Raw genomic sequence first — 27,726 nt, forward strand, 5'->3', positions numbered from 1 at the left:
ACTGTGCTGAATCACGTGTCTGTTGAGTTCGGACGCATGCGTGGGCCAAAGTTGTGTCTATTAATTTTTCCACTGTGCTCCACTTTTCCCTCATGCCTCTGCTATTCCCCTCTCCTCCAGCTCTGCCCAGGCTCTGTGCCTATCAGATGAACCCAGGGCGGTCGAGGAGTACCGCTACCCTGAGAAGCTGCCTGGCGAGCTGTACGACTCCGACACACAGTGCAAATGGCAGTTTGGGGAGAAGGCCAAGCTCTGCACCCTCGATTTCAAGAAGGTTAAATTGCTTTTTTGTAATAGTGTGCAGACCTAAAACTCCTATGCTGTGATTCCCAGACAGTTGAAACTGATTAGAGTTGCATGCGCTCATGTGAATACGCATGCTGTACTTACACACAGACACACACTGAAATACTCGCTGGGATGGATGGCTAAATATACACTGGAGTGCTGCCAGTGGGAATCTCTCCATGTTGCTCTCCCATTGTCTTGTTACAGTTGATGATGCTGATATTCCCCCCTGATAAGATAGACATAGTGCAGCTCTTACACTTGGATTAGATATTTTCCACCCATGGAAGCCCATTTAAACATCACCTGATGCAGGGATTTGGTCCATGACATCTGCACATGGCGCTCTCCCCTTATTAACTTCTCCGCATCCATTTCAGCCACGAGACATTTGTGCATTTTAAAACAGCCGGTTCTGTTTTCCCCGACTTGTGCACCTGGTAGCAGCGAGCAGCACCGGACCTCGACATCCCCCGAGCAGCGCACGCACAGTACAGCCCGCCGTCCTCCCAACCACTTGCTGCTCATAAAAACAACACGCGAGCGTCGGCCTCTGCGGCTCAGTTCAGCATGTAATGAATTCATACTTCACGAATCCCTCCGTCAGGCTTTGTGGAGATAAGATGCCTCTGGAGGAGGCAGGCGATACTCACCGCGGTGCGCGTGGTTAGAGGGAGCTGGGTAACGTCTCACTGTGTCCATCACGTTTCACTGTCCGTGTCTCTGCCATTCAAACTGTTAACGAAGACCTGAGCGAGCGAAGCAGCTGGACAAACGGGCCCTGGGACCCGGTCCATAGTGGCTCTTGGCTGCAGAGTGAGGCCGAGGTGCCTGTCAGCATCTGCACTGAGCTGTCAGACTCTGATATAGTCATTCATGTAGTAATAGAGTGGACAAGTTGAACAGTAGAGGGCTATCCAGCTAATAGCTGGAGTCTGGAGAAAGGAAACCACACCTCTGCACCAGTGCCACTCACCCGCTGCCTGTGTCTCTCGCCCTTCCAGGACATCTGCAAGGCTCTGTGGTGCCACCGCGTTGGGAGGAAGTGTGAGACCAAATTCATGCCGGCCGCTGAGGGCTCCGCCTGCGGCCCTGACATGGTGACTGAGCACATGTTCCTGAGTGTGTGTGTAACTGTGTGTTTGAGGTGAAGGCAGCATCATATGACCGGCCCCGAGAATCCATCTAACACCTTTAAGGCAATATTAGTGGTCATATCAAAGCCGGCGAGCTGCCTTCTACTATAAGGTGTCATTAATTATGATGATAATTATGATCCCACCAGGATGGTCTTTGTTCACAGCGAAGGCAAAATAATCCTGTCGTCGATCCTGCTTTCAGAAAACCTTGCCTTGTTCCCTCTAACGAGGACAGCATGTGTTGTTGTTGTCGTTTTAATTGAAGTTTTGCCAGTACACAGCTCCATGGCAACGCTCACAAGATGACTCAGCAAGAATGTTTCTGCAGCTTTGCCGAAGAAGCACTTTCCTTGGTGGTACCTACGGGGTGACGCTGCTGAGGACGCGTCGCACACACAGAAGGGTCCTTTATTGACCGCTGGAAGGTCCTTTGACCCGAAGGAGGCTGCGGTCGATTCAATGGCATCGTTTTTAGGAGCAGACTCGTAAATACAGTAAAAGCGCCGAGAAGCCAAGCTGAATTAAATGCATTGTCTATAAAACCTCTGTTTCTAAAGGCTGCAACACTTCCCTTCCTTTATTTTACTCCAGGGATCAACTTCAGTTGGTTTGTTGCTGACATGGCAAAAATGTGCTTTTGGGGCTGAGGCCAAAAGGAAATCTGTGTTCTTTGTTTATTCTTTGTTTCGTCCCTCCTTCAAGACGAGTCTCCCCCAAGGCTCGCTCTCCCTCACGCCCTCTCTCACCCTCTCCCCTCTGACTGACATTTTCTTTTAGTACAGTATATATTGTAACGTTTTGAACGTGATGGTTTAATCTCGCTCTGTGCCTCCGTGGGACAATTAGCTGAATGCAAACAATGACAGGCTCGCTCAGGAATCCGTGGCGCTCAGCTGCGGAGGGGGAGCTGGGGGGGAAATCAGCTGTTCTAGTCTAGTCCAGGACCACAAGATTAGCTCGAGGGCCGTTTGTGTGTGTGTGTGTGTGTGTGTGTGTGTGTGTGTGTGTGTGTGTGTGTGTGTGTGTGTGTGTGTGTGTGTGTGTGTGGCCAGGCCAAGGCAGTAAAGGCTGATGTCAGAATACAGTTCAGCTCAGTGCCAGAGTGCGGCCCTGGATACAATGTTGCTTTAAGTTGAGTTTAGATGTTGTGTGCAATAAATAAATTAAAGTAATATGAGGCATGTGTGTCCTGTAGCATAGTCATCGATCCATTCAGAACTTTACTGGCAGTCTGCAGCCACTTAACTTGCTGTAGGGTTCATGTTTGGCCTTATGGAACGTATTTGGGTGGAGCCTCCCAGACAGGGGTGCCCCCAGCACATCCCCGAGGCCACAAGTAGGAATTAAAAGAAAACAGATTGTGAGGCGAATCACAGAAAGTAGGAATATGTTAAAAAGTCCAGAAGTAAGACTCTGCTGGTTTATTTCTTTGAATAATTCGAATGAAAGCAGATAGAACGATACTAATACACAGGTCAGAACAGCAAACACCCCCACCCAAGCACTTGTTTTACTGGAAGGAAGTTAAATCAGACCCTTGGCAGATATTTATTCTTTTGTATCAGAGCAAACCTGTTTTTAAGAATGTTATTGAGCAATATTACTATATTCATTTTGACATCTGTGGCAGCCGCTTTCCAACTTCTTTTAGTGTTTCTGCTCTCACAGTTTTAAAGGGGAGGAAAAATGGCTAAATACAGCATGAGGCAACAGGAAAAGCAAATTGATCCATCACAATAGCAAGTGTGTTATTTGACTGTGGTGAATCTCCTTGTACGGTATGCGGCAGCTTTTCCACATTTTAGTTGTGTTTGGCCTGGCTCCGTTAATTCGAGGTGATGACAGCTCGAGGTAGAGGCTGTCCTGAAAGCAGAACAACTGGAGATGTGCGATAGTCAGAGAGACCTCCATGCGTTTACCGCTGTCTCATGGCGCCGACCTTTCCTCTGCTTCCCCCTCCAGTGGTGTCGCAGGGGCCAGTGCGTGAAGCAGGGCGACGAGGGTCCGAGGCCCCAGCACGGCGACTGGTCCGAGTGGTCGTCCTGGTCCGCCTGCTCGCGGAGCTGCGAGAGCGGCGTCACCCATCGAGACAGGCAGTGCAATAGCCCCAGGTAGAGAACTCCTGCAGAGACAGGAACAGAGAAGGTCGGCTGATCAACCCACAGTCATGTGTCTGCAGAGGTGCTGGTTTATCAGGGACAGGACTATATTAACAGTGGGATTTGTCATTTATCACCTACCAGTTCACTTAGTCCCCAACTCGTCAGTCATCCAGGATTATTTCGACTGCCAGTCAGCGTTGGGGCCCCATCCGAAATTCCGGTGCCTTTTTTGGGATCTGCCAAGATCCTGACAAGTGGGTGGTTAAATTAGACACAGAGCAATGGAGAGGACGGCCAGGAGACGGTGATGGTGGAGGGGAAAGGAAAACAAAGACGCGTGAGGGAGAAGGAAGGGAGATGACATGGGAGGGATTAAACAGCAGAATCAACCGTAGGGCCATGAAGCGATAGAGAGCGTGGAAAAGTTGCAGAGGGTGTAATTGTGCCGTGGAGGGACTTCTAAGGAACACAGCCTGGGGAAATGCACCTGTGATCAGCAGGGCCCTCACAAAGACACATTCATCCCCGGGAAAGACATTCAAACACAAGTCGTGTCAAAACACGTGACCTGTTCACATTATTGAATTCATCACAGATCATGAAGTTATTCAGGTATTCTTCTAATCAGCCTTCTTACGTTCCTGTCTGCAGACCTGCATTCGGGGGGAAGTTCTGCGAAGGCTCCTCCAGGTCCTACAAGCTGTGCAACACTGGCGACTGTCCGCCCGGCGCCACGGACTACAGGGCGCAGCAGTGCGCCGAGTTTAACAGCAGGCAGTTCAGGGGCTGGTTCTACACCTGGAGGCCCTACACCAGAGTGGACGGTGACACCGTCGTTCCACCGACCCGCTGTCATTCAGTCGCGTCATGGAGCGGAGGTTGAAGCAACCTGTGCTTTCCTGCTGTGATCCACCAGATCAGGACGTGTGTAAGCTGTACTGCTTCGCTGAAGGCTACGACTTCTTCTTCGCCCTGGCCAGCAAAGTGAGGGACGGGACGCTCTGCTCGCAGGACAGCTCCAACGTGTGCATCGATGGGCTGTGCGAGGTAGGTTCTGGGTTTTGAGAATGAGAAAAGCCTGTGTCTGACATCAGCAAGTCTTTTGTGCCTGCAGACATCAAACTCCACATTGGTACAAACTATCACTACAAGTCTTTGTTACTTTTGTTAGGTGAATTAAAACCAAGGTTCGAGTCCATTCCTCATTTTCTGGACAGGGCCTGTGCATATAACGTGCAGTGTGGTAAACAGAAATGGTGTCTCTCCCACAGAGAGTGGGCTGTGACCGTGTGCTGGGCTCCACGGCTGGCCTCGATTCCTGTGGGGTCTGTAAAGGAGACAACTCCACCTGCAAGCTCTATAAAGGACAATACACCAAGCAGCATTACACCAACAGTACGCTGACTTTAAAGGCACGCGTCAAGCGCAGTGATCAGTCCGTCGCGTTGACGTTTGTTCGTTTTCATTTCAATTCCAGAGTACTACGCAGTGGCAACGCTCCCGGCAGGGGCTCGCAGCATCCGCGTGGTGGAGCTGAACACCTCCAGCTCCTACCTGGCTGTCAGGGACTCCCAGAGGCGCTACTACCTGAACGGGCACTGGACCGTGGACTGGCCGGGCCGACATCCCATCGCCGGAGCCACGTTTGAGTACAAGAGACCTTATAACAGACCAGAGAGCCTGACATCACCGGGTCCCACTAATGAAACACTGGTCATCGAGGTAAAGGAGGCGTAGCCACAGAACGTGCTGTTACTTCGTTCCCTGTCTTTCTCTTTTCATTTTGCTCCCTTCACGTCATCTTTACAAGAACCTTTCTCCTTCAGATACTGTTACAAGGCTGGAACCCAGGTGTGCGCTGGGAATACACTCTGAAGAAATCTGAAGAGAAAAAGAACCACAACAAACACAATTTCACATGGGCCGTCGTACGCTCTCAGTGCTCCGCGACGTGCGCTGGAGGTACAGTATGTGCAAACGCGGGCGCCAGAAAAATATTATCGGGCCGGTTATCGCGTTGCATCTGCGCTGGAAATCAACTCCATTAATAGTCCAGGAGTATCGTCACCTCAAATGTTCTGTCCAGTCCCGATAAGCACGTGCGCCGCTTTTATTTTATTCCGCATTATTTCCTTTTGGTTATGAAAAGAAGACTAGCTCACCTTTTTAGACCCTCAGTATGTGCTGGTCTACAGAACAGGGGGATAGTTAGTAGGTGATAGCAGCATGAGCAGCGGCTCCGTCTGATCTCTAACAAGGCTTTTAGCTGCAGGATAAATGGAGAGCGGAGCGTTCCCGTCATTACTGAGGGGACGTAGCTCCTGTTTGGGTCGTCTCCTACTGGAGACCTGCTATTACGCGCACACACAAACAACCAGCAGTCACACACACACACACACACACATGCATATAAGATATAAGCTAGAAGCGCATATATACTAGTAAACAGTGCTGTAATCACCCGGACAATCAAAGGTCGGGGTAATAAACGTGCAGGTGTGCGTGGGTGCATGTGTTTGTGATGCGTTTAGTGTCATGAGTGTGAACAAAGCCCTCAGTGTAGAGCTCCCATTACGTGACCCCGCGGGTTAAAGTTCCCCACCCCTGTCTATCGCAGTCCACCCAAAGCACCTCTGCCTCTTTGTGTCCTTATTGCAGGTCACGATGGGTTGGGGGTTGTTTGCTTTATTAAAGACCGCGACTCACTAAGTGACCCGCAGGAGATGAGACGCGCAGATTGAACTTTCCTGAGGCCAAATACCACAGGATACGTGAAACCGGGACTCCGGTTTCACGCCGCAGAGCTCACCGGCACAGAAGCTGCAGAACATAGACTTTAGTCGTCTGCGTCTGAGATAAATTACGATAACGTGGTGACCACGGTTTGACTGAGCAGGAAACGGTTCCGACGTGTCTGACGCTGCCGGTGTCGCACACACAGGTCAGATGAGCACCAAGGCCGCGTGCTACAAGGACCTGAGGGTGCAGGTGAACACGTCCTACTGCAGTCCCAAGTCAAGACCCGCTACCGGACTGATGCCCTGCAACACCCAGCCGTGTCCAGCCAGGTCAGACCAGCCCCTGCACCGGTCACGTCCCGTTCCGCTGCACGCTTATCCTCTGGTTCTGTTTTTGTCCAGACGAATTGAATTGTTTAAATAATCCCCACGTATTTAAGTCAAACCCCAGTAAGGTCCTTGATGATTTATGGCTTGTAAAGGTTTGTCAGTGACCTCATCAATATACTATCTTCGCCCTGTTTAACTTGTTTTCAATCTGGACATCATTATGAAAGGTATTTGAACTGTGCAGACATTTCCTCATATTTTCCTGATCCTTTCTGGAGGGAAACAGGCTGAATATTTGCTCCTTCTGCGCTTGTGGACTTCAGTGCATGTCAATTATTCAATTGTTCAATTGGCGTGTGCTGGAAGGCCTACAAAGCGCGCTGTGTACACTGGTGACAGCCAAAAACACTGGTCATGTTGGGAACATGAGGAGACAGATTACCACGCAAATAGGCTAATATACGCATGTAATGACTTTACTTCTTCCTCTCTGTGTGACATCATGTTGTCAGACCTATATTTTCATTTCCTACCTTCTGCCTCGTTCGCGTTCCGCCTCTGTTGCTGCCATGTGTTATTGCTCCGCGGCACCTACACATCTGCTCTGCAATTCCTCGACACGCGGCGTCAAAGGGAGGTTGAGTCAACTCTTCCAGGCTTCCCACACTATCTGCTCGCAGTGAAGCGAATGGACAGCGTCCTCCGCCCGTTCCCAGCCCCAAAAAAGCACCTGTTCCGCTATGACGAAATAACTTGCGTCCGGGCCCAAACGTGCGTGTTGGACACACGGTAGAGTCCACCAGGCGCCCAGCCTGCATCTTCTTCCAGTTCAGCATGATGCCTCGCCGACTGTCAGGAACACTTAGCTTCTGTGTTTGTTTAGCAGAGCGGGCCAAGAACTTGTAAACCTTTCTCACGTGTTGCCTGACTGTGAGACCCGAGCCCGGGCCCAAACGCTCTCCGTCTGTCCCGGCACTCGGCAGGGAATTTTGCTGATTTATGGCTGGCGGTGCACTGCCTGCTCATTTGATAAGATGCGTCGGTTGACGTCCAAACCTGAAACGGCCCCGAGGTTCATTTGCACTCGCAGAACCAAAGGAGGAAACGTTGTCTAGTGCACTTCCAGGGTGGTTCTACAGTAGTTTTGGCATAAAGTGACTGCAGAATGGCACTTACACCCGCTATGATGTATGACGGTATGACAATATCTGAGCCAAAGAACAATCAGAGCCACTGATGATTCTGTGGCTCCAGGGTGTGGCTTCACTGGATCTTGGCTCAACCCAGCTGCATCGGTCACTGTCTATAAGGGCAGAGGATCAGAGATTAATCAACGTGGTCTGATACTGCGAACATCATAGGGAGTGGTGTGGACAGGCAGAACATGTACAGGCGCGCACACACACACACACACACACACACACACACACACACACACACACACACACACACACACACACACACACACACACACACACACACACACACACACACACAGAGGGGAAGTGCTCCTCCCTCATGGCTCTGGACAGTGTCACTGACCAGGAATAAATGTGTGAAGTCCACACGTTTTAATGAAGCAGCAACGTGAGATTTTCCTCACGATGTCCAGCTTTTGTTCACATGCTTTATATGCACTTGCATGTTACACCTCTATCACAGGTTATTGCCCATCAGTGCCCATCGTATCAGTCATGCACCAGCTGTTGCTGAGCTTTTACCCCCGGCCGCTTTTTGTGCACTTGCAGGAATAATTTGTAACAAAACGTCTCTCGGGACCTAAAATTCCTGTAGGAGATGGAGGAGCAACATATTAAAGACATAAAACTGTATAATGGTTACATCTCCAAGCGCCATAAAAATGCTGTTTTCAAATGAATTAATGTTCATGCCATCATCCTCCCCAGTTATTTTAGTTCTTAACTGCTGGTGTGATAAGAACGATAATGTTTGTAATGCAGACTGTGATGTTTGCTTTTATAGTTGACTTCCTGCCGTTATTCAATGGGCGCAGCGCGGCTCCGTTACAGCACGTTTCACTTGTCTTCATGGGTTTTTAAATCACAGATTCCAAAGGTTCCCTCTTCTAAGTGTTGCACCTTCTGAGGAACAGTCTGAAACATCAGCCAGATTCTTGCAAATGAAGTGGACGCTGCTGACAAGCTGTTTCCTGATTTACGAGCCGAGGGGCTTCGACGGAGACGCTGACCTCATCTCGGTCAGCGTTTGCATGCGGATGTCCAGAGTCCTGATGCTGAACCACTCGCGGCCGAGTGGACGGGCCGCTTCCATGCGTTGCGGCTCAGCCGAGCTGCTTAGAGTAAATTGCTTCACGAAGTTATTATTTCGAAACATTACAGGGACAAAGCATGTTTGTTGTGGACAATATAATGCTTTTTTGTGGATGTACAGAAAGAGAAACAGACATGTAACATGTGCTCAAACCTTAATGACTGTATGCAGGATATATACAAATGACATCAGCATTGCACAGCGAGTCGAGGACGAGGCAGCACAGAAGAGCAGGAGACTAGTGGGCCCGGCCCAGCATCTGTTAGAGCACTGCTGCATTCAGACTTTCCTCTCTCTCCTTTCTTTAGAATCTCGTCACTTTCTAATACGTGTTTCCGACACCTGTTCTCAGGGACAGCGTTATTCTGGACACCGACATTATGTAATGAAAGCTGAATCACAGCTTTCCAGTTACGTTACCACCTATCTCATATTTTATGGTAACCAACAGCTGTTTAATGGGGGGGGGGGTTCTCCCATGTAGCAGTGTCAGTGCATGGGCATCTTTTGAGCTGTTTTCGGAAAAAAGGCCTCCTAGGAAAATCCCGCGTGATGCCCACAGAGCTGTCTCATATTCAGGGACAGAGACATTCCATTGACAGAGAATAAATACTGCATATGAAAAAAGTCAGTCACGTCAGACAATGAAAGCAGGATACGTGATGGTAAATGGACTAGAGAGAAAGATTCTGGGAGAGAATGCTGAACGTTAGGGCAGCGCTGGATCGATGCCAACCCGCAAAACCATTCAGGCTTCATCTCGACATTTACAGATCATGAGTATACTGTCATTATGTGGCAGCCGGAGACACTGAGTGTTTCAGGTCCATATGTACTTAAGCGCTTACTCATCCGTCTGAACGCAGTAGAAGAGGCTGCAACTCCCCCTTAACGCACACACGGCTTCACTGCAGCTGTTTTACGAGGACCCTTGCTCTCAGCGTTTTCCTTTGTGTCCTTCTGATTTGCAAAGGTGCAGTTGAAGCCTTTGAGGTCTGTTGCGGGTCTGTTCTGTCTTCGCACACGCAGCAGGAAGCAGCCCAACCTCCACCACAGTGTCCATTAGTCAGGTGACTTCAGGCTCTGTTGTAACCATGACCCCAGTGGTTTGGATACTTTGGATACCAGTCCAACGCAGTCCAGCCCAGTCCAACCCAGTCCAGCCCAGTTCAACCCAGTTCAACCCAGTCCAACCCAGTCCAACCTAGTCCACACATTCATTTACTTCGATTCCACCAAACACCCATCCAAAGACAGATGTCACTCAATATAAAAGTACTCAGATTGCAGCACCAGTCTCTCAGCAGCTTCTCTGGGGTCTGTCTGTCTGTCTGTCTGTCTGTCTGTCTGTCTGTCTGTCTGTCTGTCTGTCTGTCTGTCTGTCTGTCTGTCTGTCTGTCTGTCTCTCTTAAAGGTCACTTATAAATGAGTTGAACCTCACACTTCTCGTCGGCTCCTCTCCTTCTCCTTTGTGGACGTCTTAGATGCTGAGGTTCTTGTTTCTTCCCTCTAACTATGCTTTTTTCCCCTCTCCCCTAACACTAAGTTACACACACACTGCACCTATCTGCATTCACTCACTAATGGATTTGTGTGTTTACACTGAGTTGGGGAAGCAGTGATAATAGCGGTTGTAAAGTAATCCCCCAACTGTTTACGCTCCTCTCCTGAGTCACCTCCTGCTTAGATGCGCCTTTGTGTTAGAGTGTGTGTGTGTGTGTGTGTGTGTGTGTGTGTGTGTGTGTGTGTGTGTGTGTGTGTGTGTGTGTGTGTGTGTGTGTGTGTGTGTGTGTGTGTGTGTGTGTGTGTGTGTGTGTGAGAGAGAGAGAGAGAGACGTAGGGAGGATTTAAGGAGTTTGAGAGACAAAGCTGTTTTGAAAGATGGAACAATGAAATGGTTTGTGATGTGAATGTATTAGGGCACTTTGGAGCTGATTGTGTAAAGTAAACTGTAGCATAATATAGTTATAATATAAGATCAACTTGTCTTTTATTGTTTTCTTTACATACGTAGTTGAAGAAACATTCACGTTTAAATAAGTTGTTGAAATCTAACACTAAGTAATTAAATTGAAGTGATACATATTATCCTATGGCGTGCATAGAATTCTTTCTCTCTCCATCTGGACAACTTTGCAGTATGCATCTGTTTCCCGCAGCAGTTTGTTGGCCCCTTCTTGCGTATAAAGTCTGACACAAAGCATGCGTAGCATTGACCAACGCAGCAGCACTAGCCCAGACAGGCTGGCTGTGGTCATCTGTCCATCTCTGCAGGTCCTATTCCGAGGCCCTGCGTCGAATTCATTTTGCTGTGTCGGCACGCCGTGCGTGAATTGGACCGAACTCGCATTACGTCATGGAAACAGGTCATCCGATGCCTGCTCACATTTAGAGCGTGATACCATTCTGTCTCTGTCTCACCGATGGAGTGGACGCATGCATGTGGACATAAAAAGCTCACACACATACACAGACACACACACACACACACTGGCTCAGCCATTCACACACTCTGTCTGGTCAGAGGTTATTTAATGCCCCTAGTGAGAATCTAGAAAGAGTCATTTTGACCACAGGCTACCTGACACTCTGTCTACAGGACATCTGAGCCTCCGTGCTTCTGTCCACAGGCTGTGGTGCCTACTCATCCTCTAACAACAAGTCAAAGAAGTGTATCAGGGTCTATAATTTGCCATGGCATTAATCTGTATGTTACAGTGATGGCCATTCCAGTGAGGTCACTGAGGGGATAAATCTGAAGTAGTGTCTTTCACTCTCACCTACCGCATATCATAACCTTTCACCCACCGAGCGTCACATGATCTACTTTACCTTTCTGTCCAGCTACTGACATCTGAGACGTAACTAAATGGTGTAAGTCAGGATGATGTCACACTGGAGCAAGTTGGTCATAATTCCATGATATAGCATAGCGACAACCTTGCATGTTACATCATAGAGATCCAGTTAAGCTTAAGCGTTGGGAGAGGTTTAAGTCAGCAAAGGTTTAGGTTTAAATGTAGATGATTATGATTTGAGGAAAAAATAAATGTTTCTTATGAACAGTGACTTTTTTCTTCCTCGTTGTCCTTAAATGATTCTACATTAAACATGCACCACGTGCGAGCAGATGGAGCGTCTCCATCCGTATTTATTTAGATTCCACAGTGCATGTATAATGCTATAGTCTTTTAATCCTCCTTATACAACATTCCAAGCAAGTGATGCTACAAATAAAGTTCAGAGCGCTAACGTATACAGCCGCGTGAGCTGACAGCAACATTTCTGACTTGTTTAGGGTGAATCTTAAGAGGCTCAGTGGGTGAAGGTACGGGGAGGATGACAGAGTGTGTGATGAGGGATGTGAAATTCTAGAAAGACGGACTCTGAGGATTAAGAAGATTATTGACCCAATGAAGAAACATTGTCAGTCAGGGTCTAAACTTGCTCACTATGTTCTTGTTCCACTTTAAATCCTAATGGTTCTCTTTCCATGAGCGCCTGATTTAACTTAACACTCCACTGTGTCTGATGTCAGGGACCCGTCTATAGCTGCTGCCTTTGCACACGCACCCTGTCTGTGGTGGATTCTCGCGGGCCCTACTGACGAGGTGATTGAGAAGTGTTGACTCAGCAGGTCTCCTCCGTGTTGTCCCAGCTGGTCCGTAGGTGAGTGGGGGGAGTGCAGCCGGAGCTGTGGAGGGGGGGAGCAGACGCGGCCGGTCCGGTGCGTCCAGAGGACCCGCGGGGCGGACGTCCAGGTCCTGGCCGACCCGCTGTGCGCCGAGCCCACCCCGGCGAAGAGCCAAGGCTGCAACGGGCACGGCTGCCCGCCGCTCTGGACCTCTGGGCCGTGGTCACAGGTAAACCAGCCAGCACAGGACAACGGAGATGCATGTGAGCTAAGAGTGACGTAAGTCAGTACGTCAACCCCCGCCCTGATGGCTTCTGCACATGAGCGTGACCTTGAGACTGTTAAAACTACAATTCTACCCAATTCTATCTTCCTGAGTACCTGCCACACATGGTCCCGTTGACTTCCTGTCTGTGTCACAGCTCTGTTTCTTGGATGCAGTGTGACTAGGTCTGTGCCGTTGGATCCCTGCATGGGAAAGTTGGGGGGATTTCTGGCCGACCTCAAAGGAAATATGAGGGAAGCGAAGCCCAATAAGTCACTGGAACAAGGCGGCCATGTTGAAGTGCTCTCACACACTGACAGCTTGTAGCAATAAGTCAAACTAAATTAATGCTGACAAACCCTTATTTTAGTCGACTACAGCCCGTTTAGCCAATATTCAAGAACAACTGGATGCAACTGTTCATCAGATCATCATTCTAACCCATTCAATCGCCACCCGCGTCTGCAGTGCTCACGCAAGTGCGGCAACGGCCTGAAGAAGAGGACGACGCTGTGCACGAGCGCCGACCCGGGCGCCCCCGCGCGCACGCTCCCGGACGCCATGTGTGCGGCTGTGCCGAGGCCTGCCAGCCAGGAGCCCTGCTTCCTGAGGCGCTGCCAGAAGCAGCGCAAGGTGCAGTGGTTCGTCTCCACGTGGCAGGAGGTGAGAAACAAGCCGCTGTGGCGCCTGCGAAGCCGTTTCCTCTGTCCGCTGATGTGACGCAACGCCGCTCTCTCTCCTTTCTTTGCCTCCAGTGTTCGGCAGCGTGCGGTCGCGGCCATCAGGCGCGCTTCATCAAGTGTGCGGAGAAGGTGTGTGTGCATTGAGCCGGTAGCTGTGCGCGGAGGTCACCGCCGCCGTCGCACAAACCGCCCTGTTTTCCTTTCGTTTCCATTATGAAGGACGCGGCAGGAAAATACAGAGAGCTTGCTGCCAAGAAGTGCCACCATCTCCCCAAGCCCGCGGTGGAGCTCCGCCGGCCCTGCACCCTGGCTGCCTGCCCCGAGCGCGCCCCCCCGCCCGTCTACCCGTGGAGCGTGCACCATCGCCTCTTGACACCGCAGCCTCCGCCGCAGCCGGCCTGGCACGCGTCTCCCTGGTCGCAGGTAGCTCCTCGGACCCGGACGCTGCAGCGCGAGCAGCTTTGGAGGGTCATCAGCGTGGGAAGGTAGGTTCCTCACGCCTGTGTTTGCTTCTGCTCCGCAGTGCACGGTGACGTGCGGGGGAGGAGTGCAGACCAGGCTGGTCCAGTGTCTGGTCCAGGGGAAGCCCTCTCCTGGCTGCTCTCTCCACCTGAAGCCTCCGATGTCGCAGGCCTGCAACACCAACTTCTGCCCGACGTCTGAGAAGAAAGGTACCCGAGCGCTCGCCGGTGCCGATCCGATGCCTCAGCAGAAACGGGCACAAATCCCCTTCTCTCCCCCGTTTTCCACAGAGCTATCGTGCAGGGATTACTTCAGCTGGTGTTACCTGGTGCCCCAGCACGGCGTGTGCAACCACAAGTTCTACGGCAAGCAGTGCTGCCAGTCATGCTCCAATTCCAACCTGTAACCGATCCTGTCTGTGGCGAAGGCAGATGGACGCGTAGACGGGCGAGAGACTATGTTCGACGTCCGCGTTGGCGATCGCTGAAAAGTAAAGGGACATTTCTGTGGAAGTCCAGGAGAGCTGCAGTGGCCTCGTGATGCTGGACATCTGGAGACAAGAACCTGGCGGTGACAGCACTGTGCAGGAATGTGATCAGGACAGTACAAGAGAAGGAGACAATTATGAAGAGGAACTAGCAAAATGGGATTCTTGATTAAAGCGAACAGACCTGACATGTCCAGACGCAACAGAAAGCCTGAAAAAGCCCAGCTTTGTTTATATGCTGTATGTAACGGAACCGATCTGTAACCAGGACACCTGACATCCCCCAGTCCACCCAGAGGTCAGCGATGGCAGTCTTTGAAGCACGGCCACGCGATAACATGTGATGCTCCCCGCTCTGCGCTGCAGTTATTGATGATGCGGGGAGTCTGGAGTCAGATAATTAAAAGGAATGTTTCACGAAATCGCGTCAGGACACATTTACGTGAGGAAACACAGTGTGGGCTTTGTGTTATACTGGACAATAGCAGAATAGCCTGTGGTGTCATGAAAGAAAAGCAAAAAAAAGAACCTGCAGTTTGAGCATCAACCGCCAGTCGAATGAGCTGAGATGAGTGAAGTGATTTTCACACTCTCTGGTGCTACGTTATCGTTATTGTCGCCGAATCATTGTGAAGTCCTGGAGTTTCAGGAAAGAACAGCTGAACTATGTGACCCGTGTACAGTAATGACTGTTTTATTTATTGGCTTTACAATACAGTGTTTTCGGACTGTATTCATAAGCAGAGCTTTTGTTATATGGGCTTTTATTACTCAACCGTACGCCCATAACATTTTGTATTACGTTTCATAGAACCTGATGCTGACAAAAACACCTTCATTCAAAATCTTCTTGTTTTTCTGTTTTATTTTTTTGGAGAAAACAGTCCATACAACACTAATAAGAGTGATTCTACATGACATGAGACTGCTTTACGGTATCACACAGGGCAGTGGTGTTCGTCAGGCCTTGGAATGACATAACAATGACATTAGTTTTGGTTTGAAAGCACTGACAGATGATGGCTAATGCAATTTCAGTGTGACTTCTACAGTGTAAATGTAGTAACAATAAACAAATGTTTGTCACGTCAGCAACTCAAACACAGCATGAGTTCATTCTTTTCAGTTGTCATTTAGAATAACAGTGAAAGGAACATGGTGTCCTAACAATGATTTGTTTTTAGCTAACATATAATTGACATCAACATAATCACCGCTTGGATTCTGATTCTGTTTTCACTCCTTGACTCGTCCTGTGCGAGTCTGACTCAGTGGCCTGATTGCGCGTCTGTATGCTTTTCTTTTGTTTTTACAAGATCTTCTGAACGTGTTTGAAAGCCTTGTACTTAATCTGCAGCACACTGCAGATTAGCCTCACATGTCACATCGTAATGTAACGAAACTCAAAAGAAATGTGACCTGGCATCTATAAGAAAATATTCATGGGTCTAAATCTACAGTCTGGTCTCCAGCCAGCGTTCTGGCTAACAGTAATGCCAATGTGGAATTAGTCATTTCAACACTTATGACATATTGTGTCTGAGCTTTACTTTTTGTTCATTTCATGTCAAGGAGACAGATGCCCCAAACAAAATCACTATTGTCATGATCCCTGGGGCACAGGCCCTTCTGACAGGGAAGGGGGGGGGTGGAAGACTGGTGTGAGAAGACAGAGACAAAGTGAGAAAAGGGGAGGAGGAGGCAGGTCATTGGTGCTGTCATAGGAAACTCTGTGAGAAAAAAGTGAGTGAGCCAGAAGAAGAGGTGGGTACAGAGAAATAAGGGGATTTCCTCTCTGTCAGCAGCCTCTATGTAGATGATTTAGAGTTGAGCTGTGGGCACTGCCTTAGTGTGTACATATGCTATATCACTGAATACAGGTCAGCCTGGCAGTGTTGCTAATCATTGTTTTATTAATTAACTCTCTGGACTCTGTTTTGCATTTCTTCTTATGAAGAGACTGCAGTTCGGATCATTTATTATTTGGGAGAGTTTGCATCCAGGTCCACCTCACTCACTGAAATTATTTGCTACAGCAGTTTTAAGAATGCAAAGAAGAACAGACAGACTAGGAGCGTGAAAAGCTTTTGTTTATCCAAACACAGTAATGACACTGAAGATACAAAGTGATCACTGTGATATGTAATGTCACAAAAAACCCTAAGCCCTGGATATAAAAGTATATTTAAAAAACATTCTAAAGTTTATATCATCATGAGATATTTTTATTAAGCATGTGAAGTTTAAACTTTCATTCATACATCTTATATCATAACTGCTGATTAAGTATTTAGTTATTTCGTCTGTAAAACAAAGTAGTTTACTCTCTGGACAACAGCACCCTCTGCTGACTACATTTAAATATAAATGCTCAATATAAATATAGATTATAAAAAATCACAAAAGCAAAGCAAAAGAATGGAAACTCTTTATAAGTTTATAGAACGTATTAGTTTACTTAGCAAATTAACTTAAAAATATATAAAATGTTTACTTAAAAAACGTCGTTCCCTGACCGGGAATCGAACCCGGGCCGCGGCGGTGAGAGCGCCGAATCCTAACCACTAGACCACCAGGGACTGGCATCGGACATTCGTCATAAGACTATATAGACAATAACTCATAAAGCGTGAACATGTTATTGCTATGTTGTACGTTGAGACTGCTTTACGTTATCACACAGACTGCTTTACGTTATCACAAGAGCATATTTTATAGTAAACTACAATATTGCTACCGGTAAACGTTTTCCCTACCGACTATTACCTGCCTCTCCGAGTATTTACCAGTAAGGGTAACGCCCCCATGCGCCTGTGTGTGTGCCTGACGGAAAAATGTAATATGCGAAAAAAATTGTAATTTCAGCAAACATAACATTTTATATTTATAGTTGGATTATTGTTAGACCTATGTTCAATTGTATTTTACTTGCATCCATGTGATAGTTTAAAATTTTAAAAAAGTAGCGAGATATTTGCAACCGTAACCTGCCTGTATGAAACTTCCCCACGGGGTCTTGTCTTGGGTCCTCGGCCAACGTGGGAGACGCGAAGGTGTGCCGTTGTTTTGAACTTGGTGTGGATTTTCGTCCCGCAAAGACATGGTTGCTAGTGTTATTAAGGTCCACTGAGTGCTGTGAGGAGTACTGTGAGACTTGTGTTACCATGATGCCAGGGGACAGCCAGTCCAAAGCGGTAGCAATCGCCGCCGACGCGACGACTGGGAGCTGCCAAAACTGTTCTGTTCTGCATCAGGTCAGACCAACTTTCACCACAATTAAAAGTATATGTTTGTCCAAGAAGTTATCATTTAGCTTTCGGTTGCATTCATAACCATCATAATAGAACGTGTTTCCAATAGCTCATGGTGCTCCCTGTTTGCTTTGTTTGTGTCACTGCAGAGCCTGGCCGAATATGTTTCGTCATTTCTGGCACTGAAACAGAAAATAACTATTTCAGAGTGAGTATTATTGCATTGAAATAGCAAGACACAGCAAAACACTGACACGTCAACTTGCTTTATAGAGTCAAACCATGTTGCATTAACCCTGACACATGCATGTTTTATGCAGTGACACAATCCGGCTTCAGCAGCAGCTGAGTGATCTGCAGACCCGATTGGTTACTCTGGAGAAGAAGACTAAGGACTATGAATCTGTGGAAGCAGAACTGGAAGAGAAGAAAGTGTGTATTATCTCTCTTATTATATTTCTTAATTTCAATCTCAAATCCACATTTTGTTCACCCGTTTTGATTAACAAGTTTGTTTTGATTAATACTAATAATAATAATAATAAATGTTTATAGGTATCTCTTAAGGCCTGTGAAAAGATATCTGAAGAGATGGATCAACTGAAACAAGAACACAATGTGACACTGACAGAGTAAGTCATGATGCCACTGCCAGGCACAACCAACACAGTGTTTGTTTTTTCTCTCTGTTTGTAAGATCTTAACTAGTGCTGTTTACATCTCCAGGAAGAAGAAGCTTGAAGACCAGTTGAACGATGTTGAAGGTTATTTGCATTCACAGTTTCGAGTTTTGCCACAATTATTATAAGATGTTTATACTGCAGCTATGCTTTTGTGCTAAATTGCCATTTCATTTCCTAGTATTGATGGAAAAGCAGTCACTTGAAAATGCAGAGCTGAAAAGGGAAAAAGCTTCGGTAGAAAACGATTTGCTAAAAGCAAAGGTAGGAAAAAAACTCGGCCACCTCCGACATTTCCCTGCTGCTGTATTGTGTTTGTGTGTCTGACAAGGGCAGGTCAAATTTACGCTTTGACTTTAGTCTAACGTTTTAGTCTGAGGGCATCATTTAACCCTAATGCCCTAAATAAGACACTTGATCAATTTTAATTGTAAAGACGCAACTAGCCGTAACTGGAGACTCACGTTTAGGAGCATAGCTCTTGATCACTCTGTAAATTGTCATTTTAACTGTTTTTAAGGCATGTTTGAAGAAATCTCAAGCACAAGCTGATCAAGTTGAAAAACTGATAGAAGAGAACGCCAAGACAATAAGCATGTAAGAACCTATCATTGTTTTTATTGTCTTCTTTTGCAACATTTGTCATAAGATTTTAATTATTCTGTGATGATGATGATGATGATAATAATAATAACAACAATGTTTACAACATTTTACCGGAATATGTATAAGCCAAATCATTCTAAAAAGTCCCATGTTGTCTTTTCATCAACAGAAAGGACAGCCTCGAAAGTAAAGTGGGATTACTTGAAGGTTTGTATTAAAATAAATAGTGGAAAAAAAACACTATATAAATATTTATAATGACAAGTATGTCTTGAATCAGTGTTTAAGTTATATGTTAGCAAATAAATTATCTTGCATCTTTGTTTCAGACTCAGTTTGCAAACAGAAACATCAGATTTCCCAGCTGACCAGAGAAAAGATCCTGTTAGAGAGAAATATCAATGATCTCCAGGTGCTGTACCACAAAATGTTTAAAATATTTAGTACTATTGAAATGGTCTTTTTCTTCATGTAGAATTTTGAATCATTTGCAGATGAGACTGATAAAACTGGAGAGAGAAAGGTGTAAAGGTAAATAATTATAATGGCACAATAAAAGTTTATTATTGTGGTCAGGTATTGTTTGGGAATTTGACAGATTTAGAAGACGTTTGATTATATAACCTGATCAAGCATAATTTGTTTATATTAGATTTGGGTAAAATAAAACTACATTTGAAATATTGTCAACAGAATATAGGAGCGCATCAACTCAAGCAAGTGTACCAGAGGAACCTAAAGTTGACAAAGGTATATACTTTAGATCTTTTTTTTTCATCTTCTCTTTAAAAATGATCTATTTAAGTAGACATTTGTTTTTGTTGTGTGTTATCGTTATCGTGTGTTTTCCAGAAAAGTTTCGGATGCTACTAGAGAATTTGTGGACCTGTGTGGAACCTAAACAGCAGCTGTCAGCACAAAGGTCGCACTTAATTGGTGAGTTGAGTTTGGTCCTTCAAACATTACAGTAAACAGTAAAAACATCTTTATAACATATCATTAGAGAACCTATGTTATTCTACTGCAGTAGATAACATAGGTTCTGCAGTAAACAAACAAAAAAAAATCATAAAATAAACAAAACTGTATATTTCAGTAGCACCTTCTACAAGTCTTGTGAAAAATTGTTTGTTGCTCAGTCAATCTTTCAATGCTTGTTAATTTAAAATTCAATGAAGCATGTTTTGGTTAAATAATACAAACAAGAGTCTGTGTCATAAGTCAGGAGTCCAATACCATGTATGTTCTTATATGGAAGAGAGCTCTTCAAAGTCACAAATAGAATGCATTATTAGTAAAATCACATTTTTTTAACCCACAGGAGGAGCAATCAACATAACACAACTTAACCCTTTAAAGTTTCAGCAGAGCCTTGTAGTCAGAATAACATGAGCCTTGTAAATTCACATTGAGCTAATAATAAAGAACAAACAGATCAGTCTAGTAGAAGATTTGAGAACGGAGCCATATGGTTCTAAAGTAACCCTTTGGTGCAAGTACAGGCATGACGGGTGTGAGGTGTCAAACAATGGCACCTTGGCTCAGACTGAAGTAAATAAATATCTATTTAGATGTTATCTTTTCCAGTAAACAGCCACAATAACCAGTATCTGGCCAGGTTTAATATCCTGTGTTATCATTATCACTCAGGAATGAAATGCACAATAAGAAAACTTGGTTAATTATCTTTCTTTCATGCATCTCTCTTACACCGGCTGGTGTAAACTTCCATCACCGTCAGTCCTTTGAAGGGTCAGCAGCTGTTCCTCCATCCCCCAGTTCACTGCAGACCAACACCTTCCCGTTTTCACTTCCTAGCATTTGGTGCATCCTGTCCTTAGTTTTGAACATCCTCACCCGGTCTTCCATTTGTCTGCAGCCTGTTAATTGTAGCCTGTAAAAAGTAATACGTCATGTCTTTGGTTTCGTTCCTGGACTCACTTGGACAGATGCTTAGACTTTAATTGGATTTTTTTTCCAACCACAGCATGGTTAGAGCTTTGCATTCACACACAATTTTCACAATTCTATTTCAGCCAGGTAGTTTGCACAATACATTCATTCTGAGCCACGTACTTTACGTTGTTCTTATCATTACTGCACATGGGACACTGAAGGAGTCATCACAAAGCTTTTTATAATATTCTATATTATTGTATCAATCATATACCCATTTAATTTAAGTGGGACATCCCTAGATCTTTATTTTTATTATTTATTATAATTACAGTTTTAAATAACCTACAAAAAAAACAACACAGATGATGAAAGACAAGTTAAATCTAAAACAAAGTTAAAAATAACACACACAGCACACAACAATTAGCAACTACTCATTCTTTAAAAATCAGTTTTCTTTCATGTTTTAACAATAAAAACTCATCCATTTTTCTGTTGTGTTGTTGTAATTTCAGATCCCTGCTCCAATTCTAAAGAAGTTGTTCACTCCTCTCCACAAAACGGGCTTACCTCTCATTTCAGTAACATATCCAAGCCTAGTTCTCATAGGCTCAGTGAGCCCCACAGTTATTCCACACCAGCCATTTACACGCAGTTAAATCCCTCCCCTCCATCTGTTATACATCAAACCGCTCTACAGACGCAAAGTGCTGAAGAAAAGACACCCAGAAAACACAAGCGAATGTCTAAGAAACACAAAAGTAGAGAGTCTTCTGACCTGGGCAGCACTGAGGTATCTCTTGAGGATATTAGGAATTGCTTGAGGCCTTTACTTCCCTGCATTTCCCCACTACCAGACACGGTGAGGATTAACAGCATCCTTGTCATAGTTTGGTGGGGCTTGGAATTGTTTTGCCATAAAGACCTTAATCTGATAACTTTTGGCTTATTTATTTCAGGACACAGAGACTGAACCTGTAGATATGGATACGGCAGACAACGAAAACCATCCCAATTGTTCTGATGAAACTGTCCTTCCTCAAAAAGACAAGCTTTTGCTTGGCACAATGTCAATATCTAGCCACTGCCCAAAATCTATTTCACCTCCAGAAAAAGAGAAGGAGAATGTGGACTCACTAGAGATCAATGAAAATTACTCCAAAGACTTCACGCAAAATCATGTGAGTCTAAACACCAGCAGTACAGACTGTGATGAAATGCATCTACAAAATGACATCCACACTGAGAAGGAGATAGCGACTGAGGATTTATCAGCTTCACCGTTATCTTCTAAGCAAGACATGGGTGAAAACGTCTCATCAACTTGTGAAAGTCAACAGCTGTCCTGTATTGTGCATCCTAGTATTAGTGATGCTACTAGAATTTCTGAAACTGAAAATTCTTTAGGAGATCTGAACAAAGATCAGCCCCAGAGAATCGTGCACATAGATGGAGACAAGAGCCCAAGTTGCGTTATAAACAATCATTTAGTAGAGGTGAACAAAGATCAGTCAGTGACAATCGCACATATGGATGGAGACAGGAGCCCAAGTTATGTTACTGATGCCATAACTGTCACCTCTGATGCTGGAGAGTCACCCAAAAGAAACAGTGTCAATGTCATGACTGAAGAAGTGCTAGATGTGCCGTCAAGTACTTCCTCAACATTCAGAAACTCTGAAAAAGACACTGTCACTGCAGATGATGCAAAGAGCAGTTTAGAAGAGTCTCATAACGATTATTGTAGTTTAGAACAGGACAGTCACGTCGGCACACTCATGAAGCCCCAGGAGGACATGGGGTCATTTGACAAACACTCAGCGGCGCCAGTAGTTACTCTCAATCTGTCAAGCATCAGTGAAAGTATCAGTAGCATCTCGAGCAAAGGCGCTGATGCAAGACAGTGCAACGACACACCCATCGATGAGGATGGACATGAAGCACAAAGAACTGGAGGCGTAGATGCAGCGGCTTCAGATTGTCGTTGTACAGCTGAATCACCTCAAAAGCCATGCCTGTCGGAGGCAGAAGGGGCAGACATGGCCCCTACTGGCCAGGCCTGTGGTCAAGCAACTATTCAATCTGACATAGAGAAAATGAACAATGAAAAGGAAAAGTTGCATGAACATGGGATCCATGCTTCTGACTCCACAGAGAATGTGAACTGTAAATCTTTTGAAGATAATCCGCATTTACAAAGCAAGTTGATAAGTCCCACATGTCTTTTAACCACTGTACAACCGCACAGCTCCAAAACTCCAAATCCAGGCCGATGTAATGTGGAAAACACTTCAAAGACGAAAACTCAAAGGCCCCAAAAGGAGGAAGAAGGTGTGACTGAAAACACAATGAACAAAGGAAGCATTAACTCAAAAATCCAGGATGCTGCTGCCAAAGAAGAACAATCCAAAGGTTTGGAGTCAGGTGTAAATGTGCTTGAAAAGCAAAGCCTGCATGTTGCTAAAAGCAAAGACGCTAGCCCGGCTGCAGGCTCTCCAGCGTGCCTAGGCCAAGTTCGCTCTGAAATGGGCCCCCCACTTCCTCCAGTCCTCACCCCACTGACCATGTCTCCGAAGACGGGGAAATCCATCAATCCAAAGCAAGCTATTGGGAAGCTGTCTTTTTCATCACCAATGGGTAGACTGGCTTCCCCCAACACTCCTGTTCAGGCCCACCTGACACCCAATAGACAGCAGCTGAGTTCCTTATCTCTAAACAGTCCACTCTCTCCAAGTGGCGTCCCTTCATCTCCACTTCAGTTTGGCTCTGCCACTCCTAAACATGCAGTGCCGGTTCCAGGCCGCCTACCGTTGACAGCTATGAATTTGTCCCCTTCCTCTTCCTCCAGTCCATCACAGGAAAGCTCTATGAGGATTCTTGACACCATGTACCCTGAGCTTTCTGCCCGCGCCCGGACTCTAAGCATTCTCAGAGGCAATGTCAATCTCGGCATTTGCTCGTCGGAGAGCGGAGCGTTACCCGCAACAACGGACAGTCAGCTGTCTGGCTTTAAAACCATCAACTCCACCTCTACGGCTTTCACCAAGACAGAGACACGGAGGGAAAAAAGACGCGCCGTGAATTCGCCCCAGACTAGAAGCAGCAAATGTCCCAGACTTGATAGCGACCCAGCTCCTGTCGGTCACAACCAAGAGGATTCCGCCTCAAACAGTAGAGAGGAGGTTGTCTCGCCTCCGAATCTGAGTGCTGAGCAGTTAAAAAATGAAACGTCCCAGTCAGTAGAAACAGGAACATGTGATGAACAAAATATTATCAATAACTGTTTAAAGAAGATTGAGAACAGGTGCTTTGATCTAACCCCTGTGATCCAGAGCCACCTCTACGTTGGTAACCTCCCCAAAAAACCTGTCTTGCGAGATGAGGAGAAGGAGGTGATCGCTGAGATCTGCCAACGCGGCTTGGTTAGTATGTTAGGCCTGCACCATATTATTGCTACATTACTGTTGGTATTTATTTTGATGAATGGGGTTGGTTAATTTGTATATTTTCACAATGTTTTAATTTGAAATAAATGTTTTATTCTGTGTTTATCTTTAGGCAGATGATATGATTTCAGCGGTCTTAAGTAAACTGAAAGCTGAAAAAGTGGAGCTCAGCAAAAACTACACGCAGGCCCTTTGTAGAGTCTACACAGGGATCTGTAGACAAAAAATGTACTGGGAGAAGACACGTATCTTGGCCTACAGCATCCTCATGGAAGGTTAGTAAATATTTTATTCTTGCATGTAATTGATTAAAGGAAATTGTACTGTACATACAATTACCGGTATGTTGACAAGAGCTGTGTTTCTAACTGCATTTGTTTTTTTTTTTCATGTTTTGCTCTCTGCAGATTTTACAGATTCTGCTAAGATGATTTTGTTCGTGGTGACAACGTGGCCCAATGTTCTCTCGCACAGTAGTTCACTCTGTCAGGCCATTCATGCTGTCACTAAACTCAAAGCATCGAAAGAGCTTCTCAGCTGCGTTTCAGCATTCCTTGGTTGGGAAGAGGTATTTTATTGTATATTAATGGCAAAAATTTAATTGACCATAGAAAAAGTATTCATACCACTTGACTTTGTCTCATATTACAACCACAAAGAAGTGTATTTAAATTTTATTTAAAAGGTGTGATATGCATCTGCATATTCAGTCCCCCCAAGTCACTACCCTGTAGAACCATTTCTCCGATTACAGAAAGTCTTTTAGGGGAATATCTCAACCAGCTTTCATCTACAGAGTGAGATTATTTTTTTTCTTGACTTTATAATCTAACTCATTTTGAAACTTCTAATGATTTTGTTTATTATGTAATGTTCTCCTAACAAACCTTTAGGTGTGTTGGAAATCGGATTTAATTTCACACAAGTAGACTCAATGTTGTAATTAGGTGAATTCTGAAGACAATTAGTTCCACTGAACTTGAGTTGGGTGTATCAGAGTTAACGGGACTGAACACAAATGCGCATCACACTTTTCAAATACAAGTATGCTTGTGATTGTAATATGACAAAATGTGGAAACGTTCAAAGGGGGTAAAGAAATCTGCAATACACTGTAATTAAAACCTATGAAACCTAATCTCCCTGCAGGATCCTCCTTTGGACATTGACCTGCTGATCTCAAGAACACTCTCTGATGTCGAGTCTGGTTTAAACCTTTCTTTCACAAAACACAGCCGGTATGGAGACGACCTGGGACCTGAAGCTTGGGAGCAAGTCTACACGCTGCAACTCCTTTGTGCTCATAAGAAGTGGAAATGGACCTACGAAAATATACTAAGGTATGTGTTATTTCTATTTTCTGATGTGGGAAAAAATTCTGCATGAATTAGTCATAGATTATTTAAGCAGCATATTAACTTTTGCTAATGTTTATTTTGTTTTGACAGCAACAAATTGTGGCCATTAATGAACACCTGGGTGTCCCAGCCCAGAGACCAACAAACAGTCTCTGACATCACTGTTGCCACTGTCCTTCGACTCATAGGTCAGGTTTATTTTTTATTAACTTGCTTAGACATTACCCATAATCTGCAGTGACCATGATGCAGAGGGGGGATAATTTCATTGTCTTTTTTATTTGATTTCAACAGGATGCCTGGGTCAACTGGGAATCAAAGAAAAGTGTGTTTCATCTGTGTTAACAGTGGCCAATGTCATCAACACTTTTGGTAGACATGGACAAGCTGAAGGTATGAAATATGGAAAATAATCAGGTTGGCAAGACGTGGCCTTAACTGTGTGGTGAAATTACTACTACTGGATTAATTCAGTGATCATTGTTGAAACAGAAACATAATATTTATCTTTTTATGTGGTGCCATATAAATGTGTCTATTTGTATAGAAGCAGATTCCTGTATGTTACAGACAGAGAATGTATTTATCATGTGTTAAATAAACCCAAAAACAAATGAGAAAGGGACACAGTACAGGTGGAGTTCTTTTAAGATGCTAACCTTACCATGTGTTCTCTCCAGATGTGCCTTGGGGGGTCCAGTTAGCAACTGTCTACTGCATCAACGAACTTTCTCCCTGCAACCCCAAACAAGCCCTGGAGGTCGTTGCAGGGTGGAGAAGAGACGCATCTCAGAGTGTCCCTCCTGCTGTCACAAGTTGCATTAACCAGTTAGCGTGTGTCCGCAGAAAAGTCAAGCGCTGAGACATGTTGCACGAACCGACATGGGTTGTTTCAGTCTGCTTGAAAGAAAGAAGCATAGCTTCTCCTAAAACAGGAAGTCTGGGATGTGTCTTCAATTGTAAACATGGTTAACATACTTCTCACGTGGTTTGTATGTGTACTTCTATTCTAGAATGGTGTGTAAATGTATATAAATGGAATTTTGTAGTGCATATTTCCTGAAGCTTTTATTGTACATGGACTTTTAAGCTTTACATTTCATGCAGTGCTGTGAAACAAAGGCATGGGCTTTTTGTTCAACTTACGTGATGATCTAAAACTTTGTAAAAATACATGTTTATATGTATATGGGGATTAACAGAGGTGCTGACGTGAATGTCATTTCATTCAGTTACTTGTAAATATAAGCTGATAATGTTTGTGTTAAATAAAACTAGGTAAGGTTTGATATTTTGTATAATGATATTTATGTTTTTCAAATTAAATTTTCTACATATTGAATCAATGTCTGTTTTGGTTCACTGGTGTCTGTCATACATTATACAAAACCATTACATTACCTCATGAGTTCTTCAGACTGAAGAAGCCACCTGGGTTGGTGGTGAAAGGTTTTTCCTGACAAGAAGAAACCCAGTTGACACGACTCAAACTTCAGACTATTTTCCACCTGGATGACTGAAAATCTCCACTGACATTACCTCATGTAGCAGCAGGGATGTGCAAAACAGACCAATTACATGTCTGAAAAATGTGCAGCTGTTTGTACAATCGATTGTTCAGTAAACACAATGTGTAACTAAGTTACTACAACATCATTAGTCAATAAAGTGATTAAAAGCGGCGACAAATTACCTCTGTGGCGTTTATTCAGCTCGTCTGCAAATGTGTACGTTTCACAATACATTATTTCCTGGAAGAGCTTTCAAAATAAAATCAAATATGGAGGCATTTTAACTCAAGCGTCCAATATATGTATGATAATTGTGATTTGATAAGACATCGGCAGTATTCTCTAGCTACTTGTGAAAATGAGATTTCGTGAATGGAGTGACCGCAATGACACACACAAATTTTCAAGGATTTCTGTCCTTGACAAGTCTATATGGCTTTATTAGAAAATGAGAAATGGCGTCACTTCCGGTTTTTCCGGTCTGTTTGCAGCTCACTTGGTGAATCTTGGAATTCCGAGGGGTGTGTTCAAAGATTTAAATCCCTCAGACATGCG

General features: G+C 45.1%; 2 protein-coding genes, 1 long non-coding RNA gene and 1 other non-coding gene across 6 annotated transcripts in view; 2 read left to right on the forward strand and 2 right to left on the reverse strand.

Moving 5' to 3' along the window:
* Window positions 1-15,678, forward strand: part of LOC114843622 (A disintegrin and metalloproteinase with thrombospondin motifs 16) — a 30,729-nt gene extending 15,051 nt beyond the window's left edge. Inside the window, exons 10-24 of the mRNA XM_029130331.3 lie at window positions 121-274; window positions 1,293-1,388; window positions 3,390-3,538; window positions 4,181-4,353; window positions 4,446-4,576; window positions 4,801-4,924; window positions 5,007-5,251; window positions 5,356-5,491; window positions 6,471-6,597; window positions 12,548-12,752; window positions 13,257-13,451; window positions 13,544-13,600; window positions 13,691-13,894; window positions 13,995-14,142; window positions 14,224-15,678. Of these exons, the coding sequence (XP_028986164.1) occupies window positions 121-274; window positions 1,293-1,388; window positions 3,390-3,538; window positions 4,181-4,353; window positions 4,446-4,576; window positions 4,801-4,924; window positions 5,007-5,251; window positions 5,356-5,491; window positions 6,471-6,597; window positions 12,548-12,752; window positions 13,257-13,451; window positions 13,544-13,600; window positions 13,691-13,894; window positions 13,995-14,142; window positions 14,224-14,339 (2,260 nt within the window). The 3' untranslated portion in view covers window positions 14,340-15,678. The remainder of the gene's footprint in view (window positions 1-120; window positions 275-1,292; window positions 1,389-3,389; window positions 3,539-4,180; window positions 4,354-4,445; window positions 4,577-4,800; window positions 4,925-5,006; window positions 5,252-5,355; window positions 5,492-6,470; window positions 6,598-12,547; window positions 12,753-13,256; window positions 13,452-13,543; window positions 13,601-13,690; window positions 13,895-13,994; window positions 14,143-14,223) is intronic.
* Window positions 15,679-16,927: 1,249 nt separating this feature from the next.
* Window positions 16,928-16,999, reverse strand: trnae-cuc (transfer RNA glutamic acid (anticodon CUC)). Its single transcript has one exon. It is a non-coding gene; the product is annotated as a tRNA-Glu (tRNA).
* A 433-nt stretch (window positions 17,000-17,432) lies between these two features.
* On the forward strand, window positions 17,433-27,002 carry ice1 (KIAA0947-like (H. sapiens)). The gene is made up of 20 exons (XM_029129403.3): window positions 17,433-17,674; window positions 17,821-17,879; window positions 17,992-18,103; window positions 18,227-18,303; window positions 18,398-18,435; window positions 18,533-18,615; window positions 18,872-18,948; window positions 19,127-19,164; window positions 19,287-19,369; window positions 19,452-19,488; window positions 19,651-19,707; window positions 19,810-19,893; window positions 21,372-21,718; window positions 21,816-24,278; window positions 24,415-24,577; window positions 24,710-24,870; window positions 25,452-25,642; window positions 25,751-25,848; window positions 25,955-26,053; window positions 26,341-27,002. Exons 1-20 carry the CDS (start codon window positions 17,585-17,587, stop codon window positions 26,520-26,522), a joined length of 4,539 nt encoding a protein of 1,512 aa, XP_028985236.1. The 5' UTR covers window positions 17,433-17,584; the 3' UTR covers window positions 26,523-27,002.
* LOC114843150 (uncharacterized) lies at window positions 18,971-27,538 on the reverse strand. Of its 3 annotated transcripts, none has more exons than XR_005896789.2 (4): window positions 27,354-27,538; window positions 27,062-27,116; window positions 26,325-26,463; window positions 18,971-20,851 (listed from the first exon to the last, which is right to left on the reverse strand). It is a non-coding gene; the product is annotated as an uncharacterized LOC114843150 (long non-coding RNA). The 3 variants fall into 3 exon arrangements; XR_005896790.2 differs by lacking the exon at window positions 27,354-27,538 and adding an exon at window positions 27,200-27,327; XR_003783542.3 differs by lacking the exon at window positions 27,354-27,538 and having other exon boundaries at window positions 27,062-27,287.
* Between the last annotated feature and the right edge of the window lie 188 nt (window positions 27,539-27,726).

Source organism: Betta splendens, chromosome 16 (genome assembly GCF_900634795.4).
Source record: "Betta splendens chromosome 16, fBetSpl5.4, whole genome shotgun sequence".
Classification (NCBI taxonomy): domain Eukaryota; kingdom Metazoa; phylum Chordata; class Actinopteri; order Anabantiformes; family Osphronemidae; genus Betta; species Betta splendens.

What these genes read in the sequence shown, in the direction of transcription:
- ice1 (XM_029129403.3), top strand. Translation starts at nt 17,585, where the DNA reads ATGATGCCAGGGGACAGCCAGTCCAAAGCGGTAGCAATCGCCGCCGAC. An exon ending in CAGAAAATAACTATTTCAGA is followed by an intron (nt 17,880 to 17,991) that starts GTGAGTATTATT and finishes TGTTTTATGCAG; the next exon opens with TGACACAATCCGGCTTCAGC. An exon ending in CACTGTCCTTCGACTCATAG is followed by an intron (nt 25,849 to 25,954) that starts GTCAGGTTTATT and finishes TGATTTCAACAG; the next exon opens with GATGCCTGGGTCAACTGGGA.